Below are 26,430 nucleotides of genomic sequence, written 5' to 3'. Positions count from 1 at the left end.
ACATATTTGATCAAATTTCTTCACCATGAAAGAGTTCCTGTTGATATGTATATTATATTTCTCCCATATCAGATCTCTGCCCTATCACCCTTGAAGTTGGGTGGAGATTTAAACAATGTTGATTATAAACCTATTGTGTGAGTATAGATATTCAGGTCACCTCACTTTTCCTTCTCTAATCAGCCATTCATAGTCGAAATATCTGTCTTGGTGTCTCTCGAGTTATTCATGTGTAAAAAAAATTGTGGTCTGGAAAATTTATTTGTGTCATCCTTTAGGAAAACATAACTTTATTTTGGTTACAGCCAATTTACTTCAGAAAATGGATATTGTTATTATTATGCAAAAGAAACTAGAGACTTGGTATTGTCACTGGATTTAATCTATTCCACTGGATTTAAATTTTCTTGACGTTAGTTTCACTGTGAATGTTAATTTCATAGTCACAGTGTGGGAAAAACTCTTTGTATCAACAGTCTGTTTCTATATAAGGCTGGAATAAGCCCAAAATAGTTCTGGATTTGTTTGTTACACATCTACAGGCAAGTTTTCATCAAAAATTTATTAATTTCATTTGATTAAATTGTAATTTTCTTTTTGTATGAAGCGTACATTCGCAGGGAAAAGACAATTAACATTTGCATGTCTCTGTAATATTTTTGTGTTATAAATTTTAATATTAGTATATTATTCATGTCGTTGCAAGCAGAGGCAGATTAAAGGTGGACCTGGGTCCCCTTTTGTGAGGAAAATTTAATTATTTAGGGAATGACTGGAGCAGGCCCCCTCTTATTGCAGTCAGTCTGCAATGTTTCCGAATATTTGCCACTGTCAATTCTTCTGTGTCATCCTGTCTGTTCTCAACACTGTTAGAGGCAATACTTTGTCCAAGGATTGCTAGATGATTGTGAGTATTTGAACTCTTTTCATTTTGAAGGTCAGAGTTCAAAGGATAAGAGGAGAGAACTGATGAGCAATCTTGCATCATTATTTCGCCATGCTTAGGAGAGATTGAACCTATTTTAATTCAAGGTCAATGGTTGCTAAGACAATTGATTTCATAATTGGGGTGTAAGAAGATGCCATGATTATACACACTAAGTTTGTCCCAAAACTTTTGGGGTATTACTTTCGATATTTTGTGCATACATTGCTGATTTTTCATGCTACCAGTAATAAATAGTCCAGTATTTCTGTGGATTCAGTTGATTAGTCAATGTTCATGGGATACTGACTTCTCTGGATTCAATTGATTTGTCAATGTTCCTGGGATACTGACTTCTGTGGATTCAATTGATTGGTCAATGTTCATGGGATACTGACTTCTGTGGATTCAATTGATTGGTCAATGTTCATGGGATACTGACTTCTGTGGATTCAATTGATTGGTCAATGTTCATGGGATACTGACTTCTGTGGATTCAATTGATTGGTCAATGTTCATGGGATACTGACTTCTCTGGATTCAATTGATTGGTCAATGTTCCTGGGATACTGACTTCTGTGGATTCAATTGATTGGTCAATGTTCATGGGATACTGACTTTTGTGGATTCAATTGATTGGTCAATGTTCATGGGATACTGACTTCTCTGGATTCAATTGATTGGTCAATGTTCATGGGATACTGACTTCTCTGGATTCAATTGATTGGTCAATGTTCATGGGATACTGACTTCTGTGGATTCAATTGATTGGTCAATGTTCATGGGATACTGACTTCTGTGGATTCAATTGATTGGTCAATGTTCATGGGATACTGACTTCTGTGGATTCAATTGATTGGTCAATGTTCATGGGATACTGACTTCTGTGGATTCAATTGATTGGTCAATGTTCATGGGATACTGACTTCTGTGGATTCAATTGATTGGTCAATGTTCCTGGGATACTGACTTCTGTGGATTCAATTGATTGGTCAATGTTCCTGGGATACTGACTTCTGTGGATTCAATTGATTGGTCAATGTTCCTGGGATACTGACTTCTGTGGATTCAATTGATTGGTCAATGTTCCTGGGATACTGACTTCTGTGGATTCAATTGATTGGTCAATGTTCCTGGGATACTGACTTCTGTGGATTCAATTGATTGGTCAATGTTCATGGGATACTGACTTTTGTGGATTCAATTGATTGGTCAATGTTCCTGGGATACTGACTTCTGTGGATTCAATTGATTGGTCAATGTTCATGGGATACTGACTTTTGTGGATTCAATTGATTGGTCAATGTTCATGGGATACTGACTTTTGTGGATTCAATTGATTGGTCAATGTTCATGGGATACTGACTTCTGTGGATTCAATTGATTGGTCAATGTTCATGGGATACTGACTTCTGTGGATTCAATTGATTGGTCAATGTTCATGGGATACTGACTTCTGTGGATTCAATTGATTGGTCAATGTTCCTGGGATACTGACTTCTGTGGATTCAATTGATTGGTCAATGTTCCTGGGATACTGACTTTTGTGGATTCAATTGATTGGTCAATGTTCATGGGATACTGACTTCTCTGGATTCAATTGATTGGTCAATGTTCATGGGATACTGACTTCTCTGGATTCAATTGATTGGTCAATGTTCATGGGATACTGACTTCTCTGGATTCAATTGATTGGTCAATGTTCCTGGGATACTGACTTCTGTGGATTCAATTGATTTGTCAATGTTCCTGGGATACTGACTTCTGTGGATTCAATTGATTGGTCAATGTTCATGGGATACTGACTTCTGTGGGTTCAATTGATTGGTCAATGTTCATGGGATACTGACTTCTGTGGATTTTATTGGTAAGGAAAACCCATGATTTTAACTTTTCCACAAAATACAAACTTTTAGTTACTTTGTACTTTGATTTGAGCAAATAATGAAACCACAAAATTTGGAAATCTTGAACTGATATACAGGTAGTAAAACACAAAAAAAATTGATAATGATAATGAAATTTCATCCCTACATTTGCAAATGATATTGATAAGGATTACTTATGACTAATTTATTCCTGGGGACTCACTCTTGTACCTGGATACTCGCTCAGGTACTAACTTTTGTGCTTTTGGTAAAGTTTTGTACAAGACTGTGAGAAATTTATACTTTATTGAACATTTCAATAAGTGGTTAGTTTATACCCATGAAATCCAGGAAAATTAATACCCAATGCATAGAAATAAGTCATATATATATATTGCAAATTTTTTGATAAGAAATTTGGTAAGCTGCAGGAGACTTTTTTTCAAATTTTGGACCTATATTCTTTCCCTGAAATTAAACTTATTTTGAATATGAGTACTCATATTGTGAGTAAATATGGGTATAATTTTCATGTTATTTATAGGTCATTAGATAAATTTTTAAAGGTTGAATGATTTATGGTATTATTTTCCTTTTTATTTACAAACTTTATTGATCTTTGGCTAACTTGATAAGTGGGGGAATATATCTCAATACACCCAAAACCAAGCCGCTTAATTTATGGTTATTTATTTTAAATTTAAAATGTGTATCAGCTTCTCAAGTGGAATTTTAAATTATAATTTTCATGAATATTTTGTAACAAAAGATATGATTATACTTTAGAGTTAAGAATTTGGGACATCTTTTAAAAGCTTGAACATGTACTTTAAACAAGTGCGAGATAATAGCATTTCAAATTTTTTATGTCTTTGTTAAATGAATGATTTTTATTTTGAAGTATACTTAAGGTTGTGAAAAGTAGAGCGTAATGCTCTGTCAAGTATATTTAATTTGTTTTACAAGGTGAAACTTGTTTATATAGTTGGAAAAAGTTGTCAGTTGTAACTAAAAAGTTTTTACAGAAAATTAATGGATGTACAAATGTAACTTGAGAATTTTTATTTGACTAAAGAACCATAGTATTACATTACCTTTTTATGAAATTATATCTTTTATATGATTCATAAAGAAGTGAGTGTGTTTTAATCCTTCACTAGAGAACCAGCTAGGGTACATGATTTTGGAAAGGGGAAGTAATATGGAATATGTGTTATGAGCTTTAGTATTGGATTACACAATCTAACTTTCATATTGGTCTAAGCGATGATCGAGGTTGTGATTTTTAGACTTGCTGGTTGCACCGTTGCAGATGTATTAAACACCTATCTTAACATACTAGGATTGCAAGTCATCCTGTCGAAGGTATATGGTTCTCTTCAGTGGCAGATCCAAAAATTTTCATAAGTGGGGGCCCACTGACTGCCTATGAGGGTGCCCATTCCAATCTTGCTTCAGTGATTCCCTATATAAGCAATTTTTCCCAAAAAGGGGGGGGGGGGGGGGCTCTCAGCTCTATGGCGTTCTGGGTCCTCAAATCAATAAAAACTGGCTGCCACAACATAGCAGAGTGAGCTGAAAGTGGTTTTAATGGCAATCAACCAATAGTCAAAATTAGGTTGACTTCAACATTTTACTGTTCTTTCTAAAAAAATTGTGAGGGACGGATTTTAGATTGACTTTGACTAGAAATCACAAAAGTTTATATGACAATGCAATAACTAGGCATTTTACATTCAGTTGGAAGATATTTCAGCAATTGTCTAGAATCTTAAATATATGTCCTGTTTCATGCATTTATTATTGAGGTCGTTTTACAATGAAAATTAATGCTAGTTATATAATAATGATTTAAGAAAATATTGCAAACAAATAACTCCATCAAAGATGTTGATGCAATATTTTTATTTTTGCGAAATCTGTCTCAATATTAAACACATCAAAAAAAATTATAAATTGACAGTATTATTGCACTATTTAAAGGGCATTAGCAAAATGTCTGTTTCATCATCCATAAATCTGTTGAGAACGAAGGAAGTTGAATGCAAAATCCCATTTAACTTAAGATTCACATAGGAAATATGGATGGATAGTGTGTCTTAAATATAAAAACAGTCATCCTAAACTAATGGTAAGACATGAAATTTGAGGGATTAAGTCATAACAATAGAAGTTGGAAGATGTGGTATCAGTGCCAATAAGACATATCTCCATCCAATTCACAATGTGTACAAAGCAAACCATTATAGGTAAAAGTATGGCTTTTAACACAGAGCCTTGACTAATACCAAACAGCAACCCCGAAATGACTAGTGTAAAGCAATTCAAACAGGAACACCAATCGTTTAGCTTGTAAAAAAAAAACCACAACGTTTTTTTAATGAAAAATTGAAAGGTTTATAAGGAATTTTTTTTTTTTTTTTTTTCAGATTCTCGCTCACTGTCTCTTGCATCCTCAGAGGAAGATATACTTAACCAATCCAGCACAACAGGTAATATATACACCTTGACCTTGTAACCTACTACCATGTATCATTTGTACTTGATCGGTCACAAGCAGTAAAACATGCTTAAAGTCAGTATAGTAGATCTCTGTTAAGGTGGTACCTAACACTACAGGGAGATAACAGTAAAGTCAGCTAAACGTTTTAATTACTTTGTGTTGTAAAGGGAATATTAAGGTTCTCAATGATCAAAATTGGTGTTTGTCAAACTGCTATATAACCAGTGTAACTTTTCTGACAAAACGGTTGGTTCAAAATTTTTATATTTTTATATTTTTGTTAAAGGGTCAAAGTAAATACTTTTTCAAAATTTTATTAAAATTAAACTAGCCAAATTAATTTTAGTGAAAGTATTAGGTACCACCTTAAAAAACAAACAATCTGCTTTTGTAAATATCCATTAAGAAACTACTAATCAATCTGTGTAGATCTCTGCAAAGTAACCTGCATTCAATCTAAATCCATGTCAGGTAAGCATCCTACAGTTAATCTACTACAGTCAGTCTATGTATACCTCTTTAAAGCACCTAAACTCAATCTCACTGATCTTCTTTAAGTGATATACAATCAGTTTTAAAACACTGATCATTCTTTTGTAATATGCAATCAGTTAAGTGAAACCTTTATAAAGCAACCTGCAATCAGTCTTAAGTAACCAAAATTCTGAAATTTTATTCGTTTATTTGAAATAAAGTCTAGGAATTCGATCTGCCCTGAATAAAAGACAATACCTACTAAGTTTATGCATACACTGTTTAAACTTGCAGAACTTTGATGATATTTGATACAAATATATTATCAACTTAACAATTTAATTTGAAAATCAAGAAAAAATTAAAATCCTTAAGTTCAATTTGCAACATTTAGCTAGGAGTAAAGAAAATTTAAGATCATGACCCCTAGTGACCTGATGCATTGTTTATAATTAACTTGGACAAGGCCATTTTGCATTGTTTACTCTGAAACAAAACATTGACCTAGAACTATCATGTATAATTTATTCTGACTGCTGGACATAGGTTGATGTGGCTTGCTTTGTCAGGTAATTGTTTATTTGATGTCTGGATTATGACTGTGATTGAGATATAAGTGACCCACCTGTGAGATCAAAGGGAAGTAATCCAGCAACATCAAGACATTGAATTATGTCCCTTGTTTTCTTATACTCTAGAATATGAAGAAACTTTTGGTACAGACATTTACATGTCATAGTTGTCAAATAATAATGTTTGTGTTTTAATTTAAGACATTTGTTTGTTTTAGTCTATCATTAAATATTACATCATGGATATAGCACTTCTGTCATTGTCATGAAAAAAATAAAATAGGTAATGCTTAAATAAGCCCTGATCAAACCATTACCTGTAACTGATAGACCTAAGTAGTGTACAGTTGACAGGTAAATTGAGAACACTGAAGTTTCTGTCTTTCATATCTACTTTTAGCTTACAGTTTTAAGTAGGATCTTAAAAATCTTCCTTCATATTGAAGATTCAGTACTATTCAGTCTATCCTGTATTCTTTCTCACAAATCTTGCATAAACATTTGTAATATAGATCTTTTCACTTCTGAGGAAATATTATCGTTGATCCAATCAAATTGCAATTGGATCATGCATGTCCACTCTTAAGGTCACTTAAAATCAGTTCTTCTTCCATAAAAAAAAAAACAGAAGGAAGGCAAGAAAATTTTGCTAGATTTCTTTGAAATTTCGAATATTTTAGAGAAATATTTCAGAATGTAAATTGAAATTAGAGACAGAGGAGATTATGTACATCATTTGGAAATTGGAATTGGAGATTCGAGCATTGTTATTGTTGTTGAGACTTAAAGCAGGTTATAAGTTCACTGACCACATAGATTAGAGATAAAAGATTTATATAAATGTTACATGACATTTACTGGACAGTGGGTGGGTGGGGTCAGATCCAGAACATAAAATACAAGAGTTTAGAGATGGGTTTACAACAAAATATAAGAAATACTTGTAAATAGCACAGGTCAAGGATATACAGTATTGCTTCTATTCCACATAATGGTTTTTTTTCATGGCCAGAGCAATGTTTTCTTTTTACTAAATATAAAATCAGCTTAACTAAATGCATTTGATATATTCAGAAATGAATTCCTATTATAACAATTGTAGATCTCTAAGGATATACAGAATATTGTCAGATGTCAAATTTATGCACCTATTGCTGAATATTGTAAGGTACATACAACTGGTTTATATTGAGTAGCACTTCATACTCCTCAGTTCTCTTCAAGTAACTGAATTTATTTGAGGCCAAATGAGTGTATCCACCCACCGCCAGTTGACAAAAATATCCATGTAACATGGTATGCAGGTGCATCTATCATCTATGAGATTAAACTGCTTACCACAATATTGTAGTTATATGACCACAACTTAAAGTTATGATTCACTGGTTAGGGTCATTTTACATTTCCAATCTGCACCAAAATCTGCCAATATTTTTCTTCTGTGTGTATAAAACTTTGCTAACATTAACAACCTATTAGTCTCATGAAATTGTTACCAGTCTGAGGCGTAGGACTTAGTGGCCAAGGGTGCAGAACACATTTTGAGTTAAGATTTGGCAAAGGAAACTTCTTTAATATTCTCAGATGGCAAACAAACATAAAAGTTGACAGTATCTGCGGTTGTTAACCAGCCATCAAATTGTAGATAATCTTGACCTTCTTTTTATGCTTCGTTGACTTTTGTGTATCCTAGTCTGTGTTCTAGCAGCAAGCCTTGTTGGGGTTTCTTGTGTGAAAAGGGACAGAGTTCATGATGTTTAAAGTTAAAAAGATGAAATAATTGAATAAGTTATGTATTTATGGTATAATTCAAGGTTTGTTAAAAGCTTTATTTTGAGTTATTTAAGGGAGTAGACCTAGGTTAATGGAAATAACTCTTAAAATCATCAGTACGTTTGTGTCAACCATTTTCATAAATATGTTCTGAGCTTCCTGGATACACAGATTATTTCCAATCTGTTTCAGGTAAATGCTTAAAATTCATTGACGAAACTTGACTTTTACAAACGCATTACTGATTTAAAGAGTTATCTCCCTGAACCAAGGTCTACCCCCTTAAATGATTAGTTTGCATTGACAAGTAATTATTTTCCTTCAAGAAGTAGAAGAGGTGTCATTTTATATATGTTTGTTGGGCTACTGTCTTGTTGAAGTATTCTCGTCATCCCATTTTAAATTAGTTAATTTGTATCTTTGTAAAACCCAATCAAGAGAAAAACACGTTTTGAATTTCCTGAAGGAATTTATCGGAGATTACGTGTAAATCCTTTAATGATATCATAGATTTTTCCAATATTATTTCTGAAACACAATGCTTCGTAATCATAGGATTTCATTATGGAATGAGTTTCAATTAGGAAAAAGGCTTTAAGGTTGTCTGACTAATTTAATTGCTCACGACTTTTTCAAATACGTAAGGTATTATTTTTATAATGAAGACAGGTTTTAAATAGTAATGGAAGTAAAATATTCATGTCGAGTATCCAACTCTGTGTTAAATGTATTTCTGCTTGATTCGTTAAAAGAAATAATTATCTAGTTTGCGTAATTAATTTGGGACGACATTGATTTTACCATAAAAAGCCAGTCCTCTGTATGTACTAGTTGTAGGAATTGCTCCATATGGACGTATGAAGATTTGATTGACAATATATCATAAAATGTCAAAATGGTTATGAATTTAAGATGAATCAGTTTCATAACTGATTTTATATGTTACAAGTTGACTCAGGAAATCCAATTACCAGATAGTGTATTGGCCGGTTGGGTTATCATTTCCAAAAGTAATTGGATACATATATACATGTTTATATATAAGTGGGAGTCATTTATTGCAAGATTATTACATGTACATGTAAAAAAAAATGTATAAACCTTGAATGGCTGGAGAGGATTTAAAGCATATGAAAGGGTCATGTACTTTTGTAGCTTAGAGGCTTTGGTTTGTTTACGTTTTGTTGTGAAGACAGTTTGTGGTAGAATATGGCTTTGTGCGTATGCAGTGTAACATGCATGTTAATGTAGATTGGACGAGACTTTTTCACTCCGTAATCACTTGACTTTGTTACCTCAGAAGTGAAATAGAAAAAAACTTTAGAAAATCTTCAAAGTACATGCTTACATGTAGCATTGTGTTTTTGGTAGTTCTTCAATATTTTTTTTGTATATTTTTTTTGTAGTGTGATGAGTTGTCGTTGATTATAATTTAATGTTGGGATTTTACAACTGAAAATAGTTCTTAGACAAAACATTTGACTGCCTTTAAGATAATCACAAACTTTTTCTGCAGATTTATATACATATACATTGAATTGTAATGAAAACATTGGATAATCAGTTAAATTATTTTTTTAACTTTACAAAGAACAAATAATCCTTTCAAACAAGATAGACTTTGTGAATAGTGGGTTTGTTTCACATGCAGTGTATTAAAAGATAAAAGGAAAGTAGATTTTGTGGTTGATCTGCAATGTTTATCAAACAAACTGAGTGAATGTTTAGATTAAAGGATTTTGATGTGTAATATGTGTAATATGGAGTGAACTATCTAGGTCAGGCGAATCTAAATACAGCTAATAGCTTTGCACACTCAGACAGATGTTTATAGCACAACACAACCTGGTTTCTTCACCAGATTCTGTGTAATTTAGACATGGACTCGCAAAATGCAAGGAATTATGGATTTATGGTCGGATTTCATAGGGGTAAGTCCAGCTACATGTAAATTGTTTGATTGTCTTGCAGTTTGTTTAATGAAGGGTGGATTATAATAATTTTATCTTTTCTTCTTGCATGTAAAACTGATTGGACTTTGACCTAGGCTGTTGGTGCAGTCGATGAGGTTTTTGTTTTTTTTCCTATGGAGTTAAATAATGGTTTCTCGACATGATTTTTTTTTTTTATTTGTTTGGAAACTTTGCTTTCAAATTATTTTTAAGCCAGCTTTCTTTTTGGTGATTTTATTTAATAGAAGTTACTTTACTGTTATTTCAACTTTTATTCAAGGATTACCAAATTTCATATAATTTTTGGGTATAAGTTAATAAGTTAACCACAAATTTAAATGATAAACAAAATTCATCTTTTTCTTAAGGTTTGTATTCAGACTTCAGCAAATCTTTGAAATTAAGAGTTCACTAAATACTATTTTTTTCTCAATCCCTGAAAAATTGGTACCATACCCAGGAACATTCAAGAATCCACAAAGGCGTCTTCCATATATTAAGTGTGACATTAAAAATGATTTTATGGAAGTTTTGAAATAGGAAATGATTTTGCTTATTCAAATATAATACAATTACTGACAAGCTTGCAATGTCTAATTGTATGATTGATTGTATGTTACCCAAATGTACCTCAAAGGTAAAAGAACAGATTTCTTGGCTTGAATTGTTAATGTAGTGTTTTCAAGATGAAAAAAATGATGTATGATCATTACTGTTCATATTATTTCGCCACATTCCCAATTAGTGCTGTTGAACTTTAGAGAACCTTGAACCCTATGTACTTCCTGTCTGGAGGTATGGAGAATCAGTAACTTACTCTACCTCAATACTAAGTATTGTTGTGACAGTTATTGTCATGTATTTGTCTCATCAACGTAGAGAATATTAGGTTTATCTGATTTATCATAATAATATTTCTTCAGATGTAATACTCTAAAAATCTTCTTCCATTTTCTTTTTCTTTGGATGTAGGGGAGGGAGAAATTATAAATATTCATGAATTAGAAAAATTAAAAACAGAAATTCAATGTTTCTGCATTTGTTTATCTTTCCAGTGCAATTGACATGATTAACAAAAGTAATATTTTTTCTAAAAACCAGAGTAAAATTTATTGTATCTATTATGGTTCTGTTTCCTTAAATAGCATAACTTTTAAAGTTTATTTTAAGATCAGTATGATTTACTGAGATTAAGAAATAAACAATTAAAATAAGTAAAATAAATAATTATTTTATTTAAGTGTCAAATATATGATCAAACAATATATATATACAACAATTCATAATAATTAATAAAAAACCAGAGATCAAATATCCAGCCTTAGAATAGACTTAATATATATGGAGACACTCAAATGATTTTGTTGTTTGTATATATCCTTGTGCTATAAATAAATATACCCACAAGTACTCTTGTATTTTTATTGCATAAAATACATTTGGAGTGGTAAAAGTTTGTACCTTCCAGATATTTATGTCAAAAAGTTGTGAATCAGAGAAATTAACTCAATAAAAAACAACTTCAAACCCTTAGGATATGTTGTATATATCAGGGTAAATTATGTAAACAAACAAAGTTTGATTAATGGTTTTATTGATATCGATTTATGATAAGTTTTGTTGATCTTTTATTTTATTGTCAACCCTCAAGATCTCTAAGGAATTGTCTGAAATTTAGGACATCTGTGGATCTTGAATTGTGAAGATAAAATACAGATGATTAGTCAGAAGTGTTCTTTATTATAAAAAAATACCCCATCTCTGTTCCATTTTCGTGGGCAATGACATTAAATTAAAAAAAATATTGATTTTCAGTGTCATTGACCTTTGCTCAATAACCTGTGAGACCATAATTCAACTTTTAATTAACTGTTTGTTGGCTATTCTCAATTGTTCAACAAAAAGAGGAAAAATTAAATTCATTCAAGTTTTCATATATTAACCTAATTTATTCGGTTGAAATGCTACTGAACATTTTAAGTATAAGAGGACCTTCTGTATTCTGTGATAGTTATGGTAAAAAGTGAATATGTGGTCTAAATGTTTTAGCTTGGTCCTAAAGAGAATTTATCAGGTAACATGTAGATATTGTTATTTGATAAGTCTGTTTAGGAATATGAATATGAAATATTTGCCACTGGAAATACTTAGCCAGTAACAATTAATCAATATAACAAAACTGAATTAATGACTAAAGGTGGAAATATCAATCAATTAGAAGTCAACATAGAAGAATCTGACTACTGAAAATATCATGTTTTACAGTGATTAGTTATCTATTTTTTGTATTTCATGAAAATCTGAACAAAATATCAAGCTTAATTGGTCCTAACGATATTCATTAAAGGACTGAATCATAGTCTAACTAATTGTATGACTTCCTGTTGTATTAAATTCAAAGCAAACAGAACAACTATGTATTGTGTAGGTTTACTTTATAAAAAATTGATGATCGATTAAATTTGTCCTTGCTCATGTTGCTGTAGAGATTAATTTTGTCCTTGCTCATGTTGCTGTAGAGATTAATTTTGTCCTTGCTCATGTTGCTGTAGAGATTAATTTTGTCCTTGCTCATGTTGCTGTAGAGATTAATTTTGTCCTTGCTCATGTTGCTGTAGAGATTAATTTTGTCCTTGCTCATGTTGCTGTAGAGATATATACCGGCATGATGTTGTGGGTGTGAATACCGAATTTTAGGAAGCAAACATTTGACTTTTTAGGATTAAAAAAAAATTGAGTATGGAAATGGGGAATGTGTCAAAGACACAACCCTACCAAAATGTTATACAGACAAAACCCAATACTAGAAAATAACTAGAATAAGGATTGCCTTTTTGCACCAAATTGCAGAACTGGTACTAATTTGACATAGGGTTTGAAAATTGTGCAGATTACAGCAGCTTTGTCAGAAAATTGTGGTAGTTTTATCTTTACACTACAGTACAATATGTATGGTGCTGAGAAATACAAACTTTATCATAGAATCTGTATAGACATAAGATAAGACAGCCAGATGTGCAGCTCCAAACAACATGGATGGCAGATGTGATCTTACCACCAATGGAGTATAATCACCTTCTTCCTATCTTGTCAATTATAAAATCAGTTTCAGAAATTAACAAGTATACAACAGAATTGGCTTATCATACACTGTGATGATGTGTTTGCTGAATTATCTGTTCTGTTGTTGTGTATTACGCAGCTTAAACTGCTATCTTAGTAATTTGTTTATCTACTATTCATACCCACAAAGGGGTCAAGTTTAAAGAACCATACAAGATTCCAGAAGTATGAGATATGACCTAAGAGGGTGTTAGGCCAATTCAGTGTATCTAATTTACACCACGATATTATTGTTCATGCACATTTGTAGCTCTCAAGGTGGGGCCTTGTTGACTCCGTTGACTCAGTTGAGGTAATTTATCTACTGTATATCATGTATATGTAGCCTGTCAACACATAGGTTGTCAGTTCCTACCCCACACATGGCAGGTGCGTTTGACTCCAATCTTATTTACTAAGATTGCCAGTTTTCATGATGAAGCTCAGTGATTCTTTCTGGGCACTCTTGTTCCCTCCACCAGTGCCCTTAAGTAAGTATGGCCAGTTTTATTCCAAGGTGACTTAATGGTAGGAAAATCTAAGTCAACAAGTATGAATGTCAAACACACCTTACAACAAGCAGTTTCTTGACAGGCAAGAGATGATTGAAGATATACAATACTTAGACCACCAGTCCATTGCATCCTGTGATACTCTTTCAGCTCCTCCCAAATTAACCTTATCCGTGCATTAATTAAATTTGCTAAAGTATAACCCCAATATTTCTACTTTCTTTAGTCTTCAGGGTAAAATCTAAGGATTTTATATTCAAGCCAAATTTTTATTTTTGTGAAGACTTTCATGTCAAAACCAAGCTCATAATCTTTATTTTACCATTTAGTTGATGTATGGTATAATATCTGATAGACCTAATGTTAAAGTACAAAAGAAATATTTAGAATATATCCATTAGCTAATATCTTTGAGTGGAAATCTCCCGTCCCTAGATCATGTAGCTTTGTACTATATAGCATTGACCTTTCTTCAACAGATTTTGTACTGTGACGTCAAACTTACATAATGATAGAAGATGATTCTTCTTTGTAGTATCTAGTTTAAATTTTTTTATTCATGTAAAGCTTAAAAGTCTATATCCATTTAAGCCTTAAAAAGTTTTCAAACGCTTTCAGAACCAAACTTCTGTGAACTGTTTGTTTAAGTTAATTGCAAGCTTACAATTTCGAGTTGGCAAATGTTACTACATTTTAGATCAACACAGCTATTTTGTAGGTGATTTATGAGCCTAATGAAGATTTATTGAACATTTATATTTTCTAGAGGAGTCAAAAACTGTGTTTTATGGGTGCATGTCAGATGTAGCCAAAATTGCAGCAGTAATGTTGCACTAACAGAAAGTCATTGTAATTTATGATACATTTGATGTTGAACAGAGTTTAGATAATCATATCATCAGCTTATCCCACTTTTCGGGATCCAGGCGACTTGATCTTTTGTAATGTCTTGAAAAAGGATAGCAGTCATGGTTATAGAATGAATGGACAAATTTCTTAAGAACATCGTCATGTACATGTACAATGTATCTGTGTTTAATAGAAGAGCTTGAATAATTTGAAAAAGATTAACATTCACCATATATAGGGGCTGAACCTAGCACAGTATGAAAGATGAAATTTAAGGATCTTGCCAACTGTAGCATTGGTGTACTAAACCTCAACCGAAGAGAATTTGATGGGGAATTATCAACATTTTTGCTGAAAAATCTCTAAAAAAAGTTGTTTGTGTGTGATCTGTTGATCATTGAAAAACTCTTCTAGAAGTTCTAGTACAATTTGTATTTGTGTGAAAATTATCTGTGATTTGTCATCTTACAGCCTTTGATAGCTGACAATTAGGTATGCATACAGTTGCTTACTTACAGATATCGATCATTTTGTGAATTTGTCTCGTTTTGATAGTGGTTCCATTTATTTTGCACAAAATGAAAAAGAGTATTCGTCTCTACACCTTGAACTGTGTCTCAGTACGAAGTTAGTTGTAATTGTCAAGGTTGCATATAATGAGGAAAACAAAAATTATTGAAGGTGAAATTACTATTAGATGCCAAAAATATTTTTAATAAGTATATTGGCTAATTAACGATAATTACAACATTGATGATGTATAACCTGGTTGACATAGAGAAGTTTGCTGTCTCAGACATTCTTATAAATCAGGGTGGGCCTGAGGCATAAAATACATTAAAATTGTAAACTCTGCTGTTGATGCTGTCAGAGTTAAGCTTCATTGCATTTTCTCTGTGAGCCTTTCCAATATATCATGCTTGCATTGAAGGCTTAAAATCATAAATTTTGTCTCTGATGTTATCACTTGTAAGCAAGTTTTCTAACCTTTATAGCTTTAAAAAATGTTGACAAACTAACTTTGCTCTTATTCTATTTTTTTTCTAACTTGAATTATATTGGGAATAGGTAGGTTGCAGTTGGTCCCATTGGATTTTATATAATTACTTTTTCTATAAATCAAAATTTTACACAACCTAGCTAATAAGTCTGTTTTTTGTTTACAATCTCTTTTAATTCAACAATATCTAGGTCTTTTTTTTTTATGAAACACTTGAGACAGAGGGCTTTCAAGTGATGCAATTGGATTTAAAACTACATGTACTTGTTTTAAGATTTGCACTTTAAAACAGACAAAAATGGAGTTCTTTAAGATTCAAGCTGAAAAGAAAAGACTGTCCTAATAAGGTACTTGTTACAATGAATATATACACCCAATCTTTATATTTTGAAAAGTAGGCGAAAAATGAATTTGTGACCCAGAAAACAATTGCATTATACATGTTATAACTGCACTCAACAGAACAGCTGAATTGTAAGATGTTCTAATTTTATTTGTACCTACTTTATAAAAGACTAAATTTGATTTCTCTTTTTACTTAGAGATAACCTGAGTGTTTGTTGATTTCTGTGTAATGAGATTTAAGTTTGATATAATCAGTTTAGTTTCCATCTGGTTGATGAGGTTTTGAGGCTCTTCAATTTGAACAGCATTGCAATTTTCGATATATTATTGAAAAATACAGTGGATAAGTTATTGTATTTGTTGGATACAAATTGTCATGGATTTCTTGTGTGTAATGAAGTTAACATTGAATTTAAAGTGGTACCTAACACTACAGGGAGATAACTCTGTAAAATCAGCTAAACATTTTAATTACGTTAATTGTGTTGTTTAGGGAATATTAAGCTTCTTGATGATCAAAATAAGTGTTTGTCGAACTGCTATATAACCAGTGTAATTTTTCTGATAAAACGGTTGGTTTTAATTTTTTGAAATTTTTATATTTTTGTCAAAGGGTCAAAGTAAATACTTTCAGTTTGTCAAATTTGTGAAAATTAAACAAGCCAAATTAATTTTAGTCAAGGTTTTGGGTACCACCTTAAAGGTTCAATGTGATGTTCAATTGATTTTTTTGCTGTATGGGATAAAATCACATTATCATGGAAAACACATTTTTTCCCCAATCAGCGAAAAATTTGGGACCTACTGAAATAAATTATTCCACAGTACATTTGAGGAGAGATAAAAAAAAAAAAAAAACAACGCCTAAAAAACAAAATAACAAATCTTGCAGTTGTCTTGGAAAGTTTTTTTTACACCTTAAAATATTTAGACCAGAAAAATGAAAGGGATAATTTGAATCTTGTTTTTATGTGTACCAAAAGGGAAATTTTAAATATATATATCAAGCATAAAAGCATACAAGTGAGGTCTAAAGATGAAACTTTCCTCATCAATAGCTGCCAGGAAATACCTGTACATTTTATATATACAGTGTTATTTTGTTGATTGAAAGCCAACACTTCAGCTTTTTTGTGTTGAACATCTTAATTACTCATTATCATAGTAAAACTTTCCCCTGATCTGTAAGTTAGCTTAGTTTGTAGGTCAGTATCCTAAGGGTTTTATCCGATGGTAAACTAATTGTCCTGTGACCTGGTGACCTTTAATTATCCCTAATTACCTTTACATCTGTTGACTTCTATGTAGAGCCTCATTATGACTTTGATACTCAATAATATATTGATGATATTGGCCCCAAGCCAACATTTAATGTTTACTTCTGGTATCTGTCCATTTTGTAGTATTTTTACAGAACTTTTGAAAAAATAGAGCAATCTATAACACATTGAAATTTGATTTAGAGAGATTTTGAAACTAGTTAATGTGTTGTCACTCCCCCACTTGTTTTAAAGGTCACTTATGGTAAATCAACATAATGGTACTTGATACATGTAGCATTGAAAATGTAGACTTTTGAAACTGTGTGTTGATACCTGAAAGTATGTATACATGTATATGTTTTTCTTTTTTAGTTGGGTATGGAAGGCTTCAGGTTATCTTTTAGACTGAGCAAGGACTCATAGACAGCCAAAAAAATATCAAATATAATTCCAATCACACAAACCAAAATGTTGCAACACTGCAATATAGCTTTACTATTAAAGTTAACATGGATAAGAATTATTAGTCTAGCAGTCTTTCGCTTCTCTTTTAGGCAAAAAAATATAAACTAACAGATATATATATATATATATATAAAGTATACACATATGTGTATGTAGATATACAGTTTTAGGCGTTATCAAAACAGTAATGGTTTGCTTTTAATTTAAGACAACCAATATCAATTTAACCAGATTTAATGATGCTATCTTGCTTGGGAGAAAGCAGTCACATGAACATAAGTGAAACCCAGTAGTTAAATCATGGCCAAATCAAAGTATTGAAGGTTTTAATTTTCCTGACTGAATAAGAAATAGATCTTAATAATATAGCACCTGACACCTATATTATATAGGTGTTATAAACTGTAAGTAATTTCATCTGTCGCCTTTTATGATTCTTATGAGTGAGTCACTCGTCTGTTTAAAAGAAAAAGCTCAATGTCATTTTATAGGATCAAAAAGTACAAGTAAATGACAATTTGAATGTTTTAACATCTCCTAGGTTAACTTTAGATTCAAGAATGGGAACATTTTTAACATAAAGTCTAATTTTAGAATGTTGGGAAGGATTATTTGCGGTAGATCACATAGCAAAATTCAGAATAGTGCCTGTTCTTGAAATTTTCTTACATCACTAATAGTTACCATAAAACCTGAACCACCTGATATTCAGAAACCTGATTTTGGCCAAGAAGGCAAATAAAAGCTTATTTATGTCATTCAAATCTACTGGGTAATTAATATTGTAGGTATACTGCATGTTCTGTGGGGTAACTTGTCACTTATTCATAGTAAATCATATTATATATATCCCTGTGTCCTTGGTTCAGGGACAGCCTACTCAGCTTAAAGAGGAGGTCAATGTTTATCTGTTTTTCTGCTGAAAATTTTTACTTGTTAGGAGTTAGAGCTAAACCTGGCCTGATAAAGAGTCAATTATTGTCTTATTGGTGTGACAAGTCTTCATTCTGATTGTTTCTTTTTGATCTACTAAAGTATGTTTAAAATGTGGCTAGGTACTTTTGCATAGTACAAAGCAGAGTACCTCAATCACTAAAGTATGTTTGAGTTCAGAACATGGTAAACATCAATCCATTCATGAATCTTTGGTCTTCTAATTTGTTTATGATGTGTCGTTCATCGTCTTTTATTTTTGGTCATATATATTCTGAATTTTAATTAAAATGTGTATATTCTATCTATTATCTATTGACCATCAAAATTCAATATACATGTTCTAATTAATTTCCACCATCCCTGAGCCAACTATTTATTCAGAATTACTTGGGGAAACCTCACCTATACCTTTTGGATAAAATAGATTGCTTTAATGGCTCCTTGTAGATTAAAGTAAATGCAGACTGAATAGTTCATGTAGTTTTATCAGTCAAAATTACAATTTTATGATGAATCTTAAAATTATAGACAGATTTATAAAATCAGATAGATTTGATCCACCCTTATTAGTATTGGTGATAATGTCATCTAGATATAAGTAACATAAGATTTTGTTTACTCCGCCATAAAATATTCGTCTCAGAAAGTCAAGTATGTAATGGTCAGCATAATATTTCTAAGGCAAAATTTAGTTCGAAATGATCTTTGGAAGTTGCTATAGATAAATATATATTGTGTACTCAGTTGATAGACTTAGAATAATCAGTTGCACAAGTGTTAAGTTAGAAGGGGGTTTGAATAATGATTTTATTCATGCTTGCACTGTACCATAAACAGAGATAATGATATATTATATAAGTGGAGGTATACATGGAAATTGGTCAGTAACACTTGGTATTCTAAGTATACAATTTTTTTTTTGAATCAAAAGTAGTATTTTTGTTTTGTTTATAGATTCTTTAGTTTTTAGAAGGAATGATTTGAATAGAAAGAAAATAAATGTTTTAGTTATTGTTCTGCTTTGGTTATTAAATGTTAGTGGGTAAATCTTGTTTCTTTTGTAGTTGATGTATCTGTTATGGTTTACTTTTACAAATTGTGACTTGGATGGAGAGTTGTCTCATTGGCACTCATACAACATCTTCTTATATATCTTAAGCTAACATTTAGCGAACTTTAATGTTTTCTTTTTATTATTTTAGATACTCGCTCACTAGATGGCCCAAAGACCTACACACGTATTATCCCCTCACACGAATATGAATTACCAGAAACTTATCCATCTCTTACCAAAGAATCAAAAAGCAGTAAAAGTAAACATAAACACAGAATGGAAATAAACAGTCGTTCAGGCATGAATGAGGACAGGACAATTGATCGACAAAGAGAATATGACCGTCTCAAAACCGAATGTGAAAATGCCATGGCCGAAGTTCAGTCCTTGAAACGGCAACAGGAAGAAACTGTCAAACGATACAATCATGCTTTAAAAGACACAGACAGTTATCAGCAAAAATACAAATCTGTACTGTTACAGTTGCAACATGCTAGGGACGAAATTGACAATTGGAAATCACAATGTGAAGATTTACGTAGTTTTCAAAATGTGTCCGGAAACGATTCGTCTGGAAGTGACATATTTGAAAATCAGGCAGAAAGGTATGCAAATATTTTAGGAAAATTCAAAGAATCGGAAAGTAAGGTAAGACTCTTAGTGGAGGATAATATGAAAATTAGAAAACAATTTGAATCTGTTTCACTCGATAAGGAGTCGGCTTTTGCTGAGAGAAATGGTTTGAAACAGCAGTGTACAGCGGCCATTCGAGATCTGGCAAAAGTGACACAACAAAGAGACGACTTGATAAAAGAGAATCATAAAGTTAACTCTGAATTTCTGTCGAAAGTGTCTAAACTTCATAAAGAGTGTGAGGAGGCTAAGCAGGACCAATATCTTGTTTTATCTGAAAGAGACAATGTTCTAAAGGAAATTAACCAACTACAAGACGAGGTTAACGAATCGAGACAAAAAATCGAAACAATGGAAAAAGAGAAGAAATTCTCCATTGAAGAAATTGATAAATTAAAGTTAGAAATGTCACAAATTAAAAAGGAACGTGAACAATTATTCAAAGATCGTAACGACATATATGATAAATATGGCGACTTAATATCTAAGAAAGATCAGATTGAAATGCAGAGGAATGAATATAGGAAAGATTTCAATCTAGCTAAACAAGAAAGAGACATGGCAATCAAGGAAAGTCAGGAAGCAATCATGGAAAAGGAAAGAATACTGAGAGAAACTTATGAACGAGAGAGAAGTAGGAAAGAAGAAGCAGAAGACCGTGATCATGATTCCAAAGAAACTGAAAAATTGAAGAAAATGATTGAAAAGTTACAAAATGATTTACACGGTAGGTGTTTATATTTGAGTAGTGTATGAATCATTCTAGATCTGTTTTATATAATGTTGTACATAAAAAACTACGATCATGTATGAAAAGAAAAATTATTGGCTATGAACATATTAATACCAGAATTCAATACCTAAAAAAATCTCTTGGGTGAACTAAAATATGAACTCAAAAATACTGTATAAAGAAACTCATAAGAGAAAATGAAATAAAAAATAATGAAAGATTTAAGGTAAATTGAATCTAAATTGTCTGAAACTTAAAACTGTAAAAGACTGCCATTTTGGGAGTAATTAGAAAAATAAAACATTTTGGAGTGCCTAATTTTATTAAAGTGGATATATAATGCACTTCTTTGGCACATAAACATGCATGCATTCATAATTCAAACCTTAAGAAGCCTGCAAATTGGGTGTGCATGCAGAATCAGTAAATATGCCTAAAATCAAGCAGATATACTTGAGTCAAACACTTCAATTGCACATACATGTGCATACATTTATTATTCAAACATATTAATGACAAAAATAACAATTGACCTTCATGTACTTTACCTACATGATCTACCTGTATGACTAGTGTAAAACATGTAAAGAGAAAAACAGGTACACTTTTTATTGTACACCTGGCAAGTGTAAACATTATTTATTTATGTGACAACCGAAGCATGACATGAATAGATCCATAGCCAACAACTATGTCAATATAATAATGAGACTTTTTTACCATTTTAATTAACCCTTCCTTTGATCAGCCATATGAATTTAGCAATTGACCAGGTTCGGTGATTGACCGACTTCAAGGTTTACCACAGTTGTTCGGTAAAACTATCGACTCTTTGTTTATAAGTGGTAACAACTCACCCTCAAGTGTTTACAGTATACTTATCTTTTACTTACAAATAACAAGTGCTTCCGAACTTATTCAGGGTTGTTAAGAGACACTTTTGATGAGCAAGGCTTTTTGTGTTTTTCTTTCAAGTGGGGGTGTTACTGTTAATAAAAATTAAAACATTTTACAACTGTATTTTTACTTTTTTTTTCTCTTATTATTGCTAATTAAATGTGGTTTATAACTACATACTCTAATATCATTTTAAAAAAATGTCAAAGATAAAAAATTGTTTTCCATATATCCGTATATTGGCTATCATAACTTGAATGGCTTCTGTGTAATTTTGAATATTATATTGAAGAAATATCCAAATTGCAATGGTTAATATAATTGAATAACAGACCATTTTAAAGGACCATATTAGATTAGTTTCTGAAGATGACCTTTATTTATTGTATACCATATGTATACTCGGGTATGAAATAATGAAAAAGTCGGAAATACTTGCAGTCATAGCATGTAGAGAAACAAGTTCGAACTCAAAATGAGATGATTTTGATCAACTGTTTTTCATGACACAAAAGTACAGTTTTCATTTGGGGCCCATTTTACAAAGTCATGCATGTCAACATTTGCCTTCATTAGCATGATAAGACTTATAAAAATGTATGATGAAATTAGGTTATTGTCCGTTAAGTATCTGATCATGTAAAGATGATACAAGGATAGTTTCATAAATAAAGGGAAATATGAGGCTGCTTTGAGAGGAAGATCTTTTGCCATGAACCTGACAGCAAATATTGAAAAACACATGTCATAAACATAATTATTTGTAAACATCGTAAACAAAGTTTAGAAATTAGTGACATGTCTTTTGCATGCATTCAGTGCAAAGATTATACTCAGATGTACAAACTGTTTCATGTGGTTAATTACTTGATAAACATGAAAGTCCCAAGATAGCTTGAACATGATTTCCCTTGAGACAAATACATACATATAGTTTATATATATATATATATATATATATGAGTCTGAAAGATTGTGTAACAATACCGATAAATAGATGGAAAACAAAACACTAAAAAGTGTTGAATATCATTGCACAAAGATGGAAAAACTGAACAGATGATATAAATTATACAATAATTGCAAATATTTCGGCTCAACAAATGGCCTTCTTCGGTGACAAAAATTTTAACAATAATGAGATATAATGTATAAGGTGTAAACATAGATCACTAATAATACAGGTAAGTTTTTTGTCGATTGATTTTAATCCGAAATCCTGAATATAATAATATTAACACTAGACTGTAAATTTAATTATTTCTTTCTATTGATTCCATCTGGATGGAGGACACCCAGTGTTTTTATCCAAAACCTCTCCCGATTTTCTCTTTGCCTATTTTGCCATGTACAATCCTGTTCGATCACAAGGATCTTCATGTGATCAAAATCTTTCAGGTTGTGATCAGGTAACCTGAAATGTTGGCTGACAGGAATGTACGGTTTTTTTGTGAGGTCACTCCTGTGGCCATTGAGGCGTTTGTGAAATGGCTGCATAGATTCACCAACATATTGGAGACCACATCTAGGACACTCAAGAACGTAAATCACGTTTGAGCTTTTGCAGTTGACATTGCAAAAGATCTTGTATGTCTTTTCTGTGGTCTTACTGTGAAATGTTGATGAATGCTGCAATTGGTTGCAACATTTGCAGCGCTTGTCCCCACAAGGCTGACAATTACCTACAGTATGGTTAGGTTTGGAAAGGTCAGCACGGACATCTGTTTTCTTTTATTGTTTAATTGAGTCAAGATTTTGACACTCTATGTGGTTGTCCTCTCTTTACGAGGTTACATTCCCCCCCTATTAAAGTACAATGTCCCCTATTGTTTGTTATGAAAGTGGTTATTGATAACGCTCAGTGTTTCCCAGACACTTACGATCAAGTAGGTTGTAATGGTATACAGTCTATTTATAGATCATAGAGGAAGTACTCCCGTAATGATCCGTCACAACATTCGTCAGTTGAAGTATAATGTTTCCTATAGGGAGCATACACTGTTTCCTATTACATTGTGAAAAACAGGAAACATTACACTGTTATCATTTCTGATAAACAATGTACTGGATCCCTGTGCAAAAACAAAATAATCCTACTGTTTCCTTTTATGCTTGAATTGCTGTTAAAGGGAATTTGATGCAACTGTACAAGTATTATACAGAAACCAGTGTACAGTACCTTAATTGCTGTGGTCTATTATTAATTGCTAATGTATCCATTTTGTTCCATCAGTCCTGAGCCGCAGTCAAAAGACTTTGCTACAGGCCCACTAGTCCAGGCTTGTAAAATTCCTATTGAGCCTTAAGAATTTCTACTATATATGGCCTAAAGAATCCATACAAAACTTTCCAAAAAACAAGTATCAGGATACTTTCCGATTCCCAAATTCAATTTGAGACCACACTGACAAGGTTTTATTTCAGTTTGTGCATATTACCTGCACATGGTATTTTGTAATTTTGAATTTCATGTACACTAATATAATTCTTCAAATGCTGCTAAAGTTTCAAACCATGTAAAAAAATGTTTGTTTTTTTTTATTTCAGATGCATTGGGTGAGGTTGAAAAGTACAAAAAGAGCAGAGACTGGGCACTTAGTTGTAGAGAGAAGAGCTTGCAGGAATGTGACAGTATCAGAACTCTTGGAGAGAACTTACGACGTCAGAGGGACCGAGCAGACAATGAGAAGGCTCAGGCTCTGAGGGATTACGATAACCTTAAGAAACAGAAGGATGAGGCTGTAAGGGAGCTGAAGGAAATAAGGTATAGCCTTCATTAGTCATTAAAATGATTTATTTAGCATTATACATGTTCTCTTAATTGCTCATGTTATTACTTAGTCATCACGTCATATTATGATAATGAAACTTACACTTATCTAATTATTGAAATTGACATATACTATTTTTGGATAGGGCCACTCATACTGTCATGCCTGTACTTATGAATTGTTGCTTCTGAGAAACATGGTCCTATCCTTTCTTTTCCAGTACTTATGAAATTTGTTGCTTTTGAGGAATTCTTTTCCAGATATTAACAATAATAAATGAAGTTCAAATATAATTGAAATTGTTTCATATATAGATTTCATCCTGTCTTTCTGTTGTGGTATATTGCAGAATATTAGGTTTTTTAATAATGAATATTTTCATTCTTTCATATCTTTTATTCACAACTTGTTTTAAATATGTCATGTCTATTGTTGAAGACCTTATGTTGGCCAAATGAAGTGTTTTGTCGTTTGGTTGCTGTCTCATAGATGAAGAACACACATTTCTTATTCTTCAAGATAAAATAGATATGTTTAAATTATCTTGCTTTAAATGCAGCTTAAATTTAAAATATTTGATAAAAAATTTGTGAAAAGATTACTTATGTTTTTAGATTAAATGTTTCATTGCAAAGTTGAGTGACAATGATGTATAGCAACCCTTTTCTTTTCAGAGGGGACTTTTTATTCTTGAATCACACAAGTCAAAGACCTCAATTTTTTTTTTTTTTTTACAATAATGCTTCTTAGGCCAACTAAAATTAATTAGTAGATTTTCATCAAAAGTTTTGAAAAAAATGGGGCAGGTGGGAGGATTTTATTTTTTAAATTTTATTCAATTTGAAACCTTCTTGTGGCGTGAACTTCATATATATGCAAGTGTTATAATTACAAAATTTAGCTTATACCATGTAAATGTTTAAACATGTATAAAGAATCGTACATAATTCTTGAATAAACATCTCTGATTTGCAACGTGGACTGTTCTACATGCAATTTCTACTCTAGAAAAATATTTTCAGCAAACAGTAAAACCATGGAGAAATTCTCTATTCATTTGACTACCAACTCTAAATTTATTTTGCTCTCTAAGCGATGGTTTGTAGTCCCCATAAACTTATGCAAATGCAATGGTATGCAGCACAAGTATTATGAATGAAATGAACACTCAAACAAGTGTTGCCAGGAATAGTAAAGTTGGCGCTTTTAAGATTCTCAAGTTATGCAATAAGTGACGCATATATAATTACATTATAAATGGTATTTTGTGTTTTTAAACAAAAACAAAAGCCATAGGTAAATCTAAGGGTTTTCTAGTACACAATGTGTATGTTTGCCGACTTTTTGAACTCTTTTTTTTTTCTACCAATTTGTTCCACGATTCTTGCACTTTGGAAATCATTCACCACCCAAATTTGCTTACACAAAGTCAATGTATTATTAAATAAATCCACAATTTTCTGATGAAAGAAATTTCCAATTTGTGACATACCGCGATTTGCGTTGGACACAGCATATTTAATACTCGTAATCCGAATATTTCATGCCCTTCTGGTAATCTTTCTATATTCTCCGTAGATGATACTGTCATCATTGAGCAGCAGATTTTGTCAACATAATCGTTTTAAAGTACTCGAAACAAGAAATATGAAAACCAAAATTTTATAAACAGGTAGTTCGAATGAAACGAAATTATTGACTAATCGGTAACGGAAATGAACAAAATCCGGAAATCGTAAATTTTGCAAAATAAAAAAAATCGGGGCGGGACGATTTCAGAGGAGCGGGCGGGGATGAAAATCTA

At 31.9% G+C, this 26,430-nt stretch overlaps 1 protein-coding gene across 4 annotated transcripts in view; it reads left to right on the top strand.

Annotated features, from left to right (window-relative positions):
• LOC139488514 (disks large homolog 5-like) overlaps positions 1-26,430 on the top strand; it is a 65,348-nt gene that overhangs the window by 12,179 nt on the left and 26,739 nt on the right. For 2 of the 4 annotated variants that reach the window (XM_071274204.1, XM_071274207.1), the window contains exons 2-4: positions 5,223-5,285; positions 19,741-20,952; positions 24,403-24,619. In XM_071274204.1, coding sequence (XP_071130305.1) covers positions 5,223-5,285; positions 19,741-20,952; positions 24,403-24,619 — 1,492 coding nt within the window. Of the gene's footprint in view, positions 1-219; positions 543-5,222; positions 5,286-8,908; positions 10,047-19,740; positions 20,953-24,402; positions 24,620-26,430 lie in introns of those variants that run through there. The other 2 variants (XM_071274206.1, XM_071274205.1) reach the window with 2 other exon arrangements.

The sequence above is a fragment of the Mytilus edulis genome, chromosome 9 (genome assembly GCF_963676685.1).
Source record: "Mytilus edulis chromosome 9, xbMytEdul2.2, whole genome shotgun sequence".
Lineage (NCBI taxonomy): Eukaryota > Metazoa > Mollusca > Bivalvia > Mytilida > Mytilidae > Mytilus > Mytilus edulis.
This window is presented reverse-complemented; position numbering and strand designations above follow the sequence as displayed.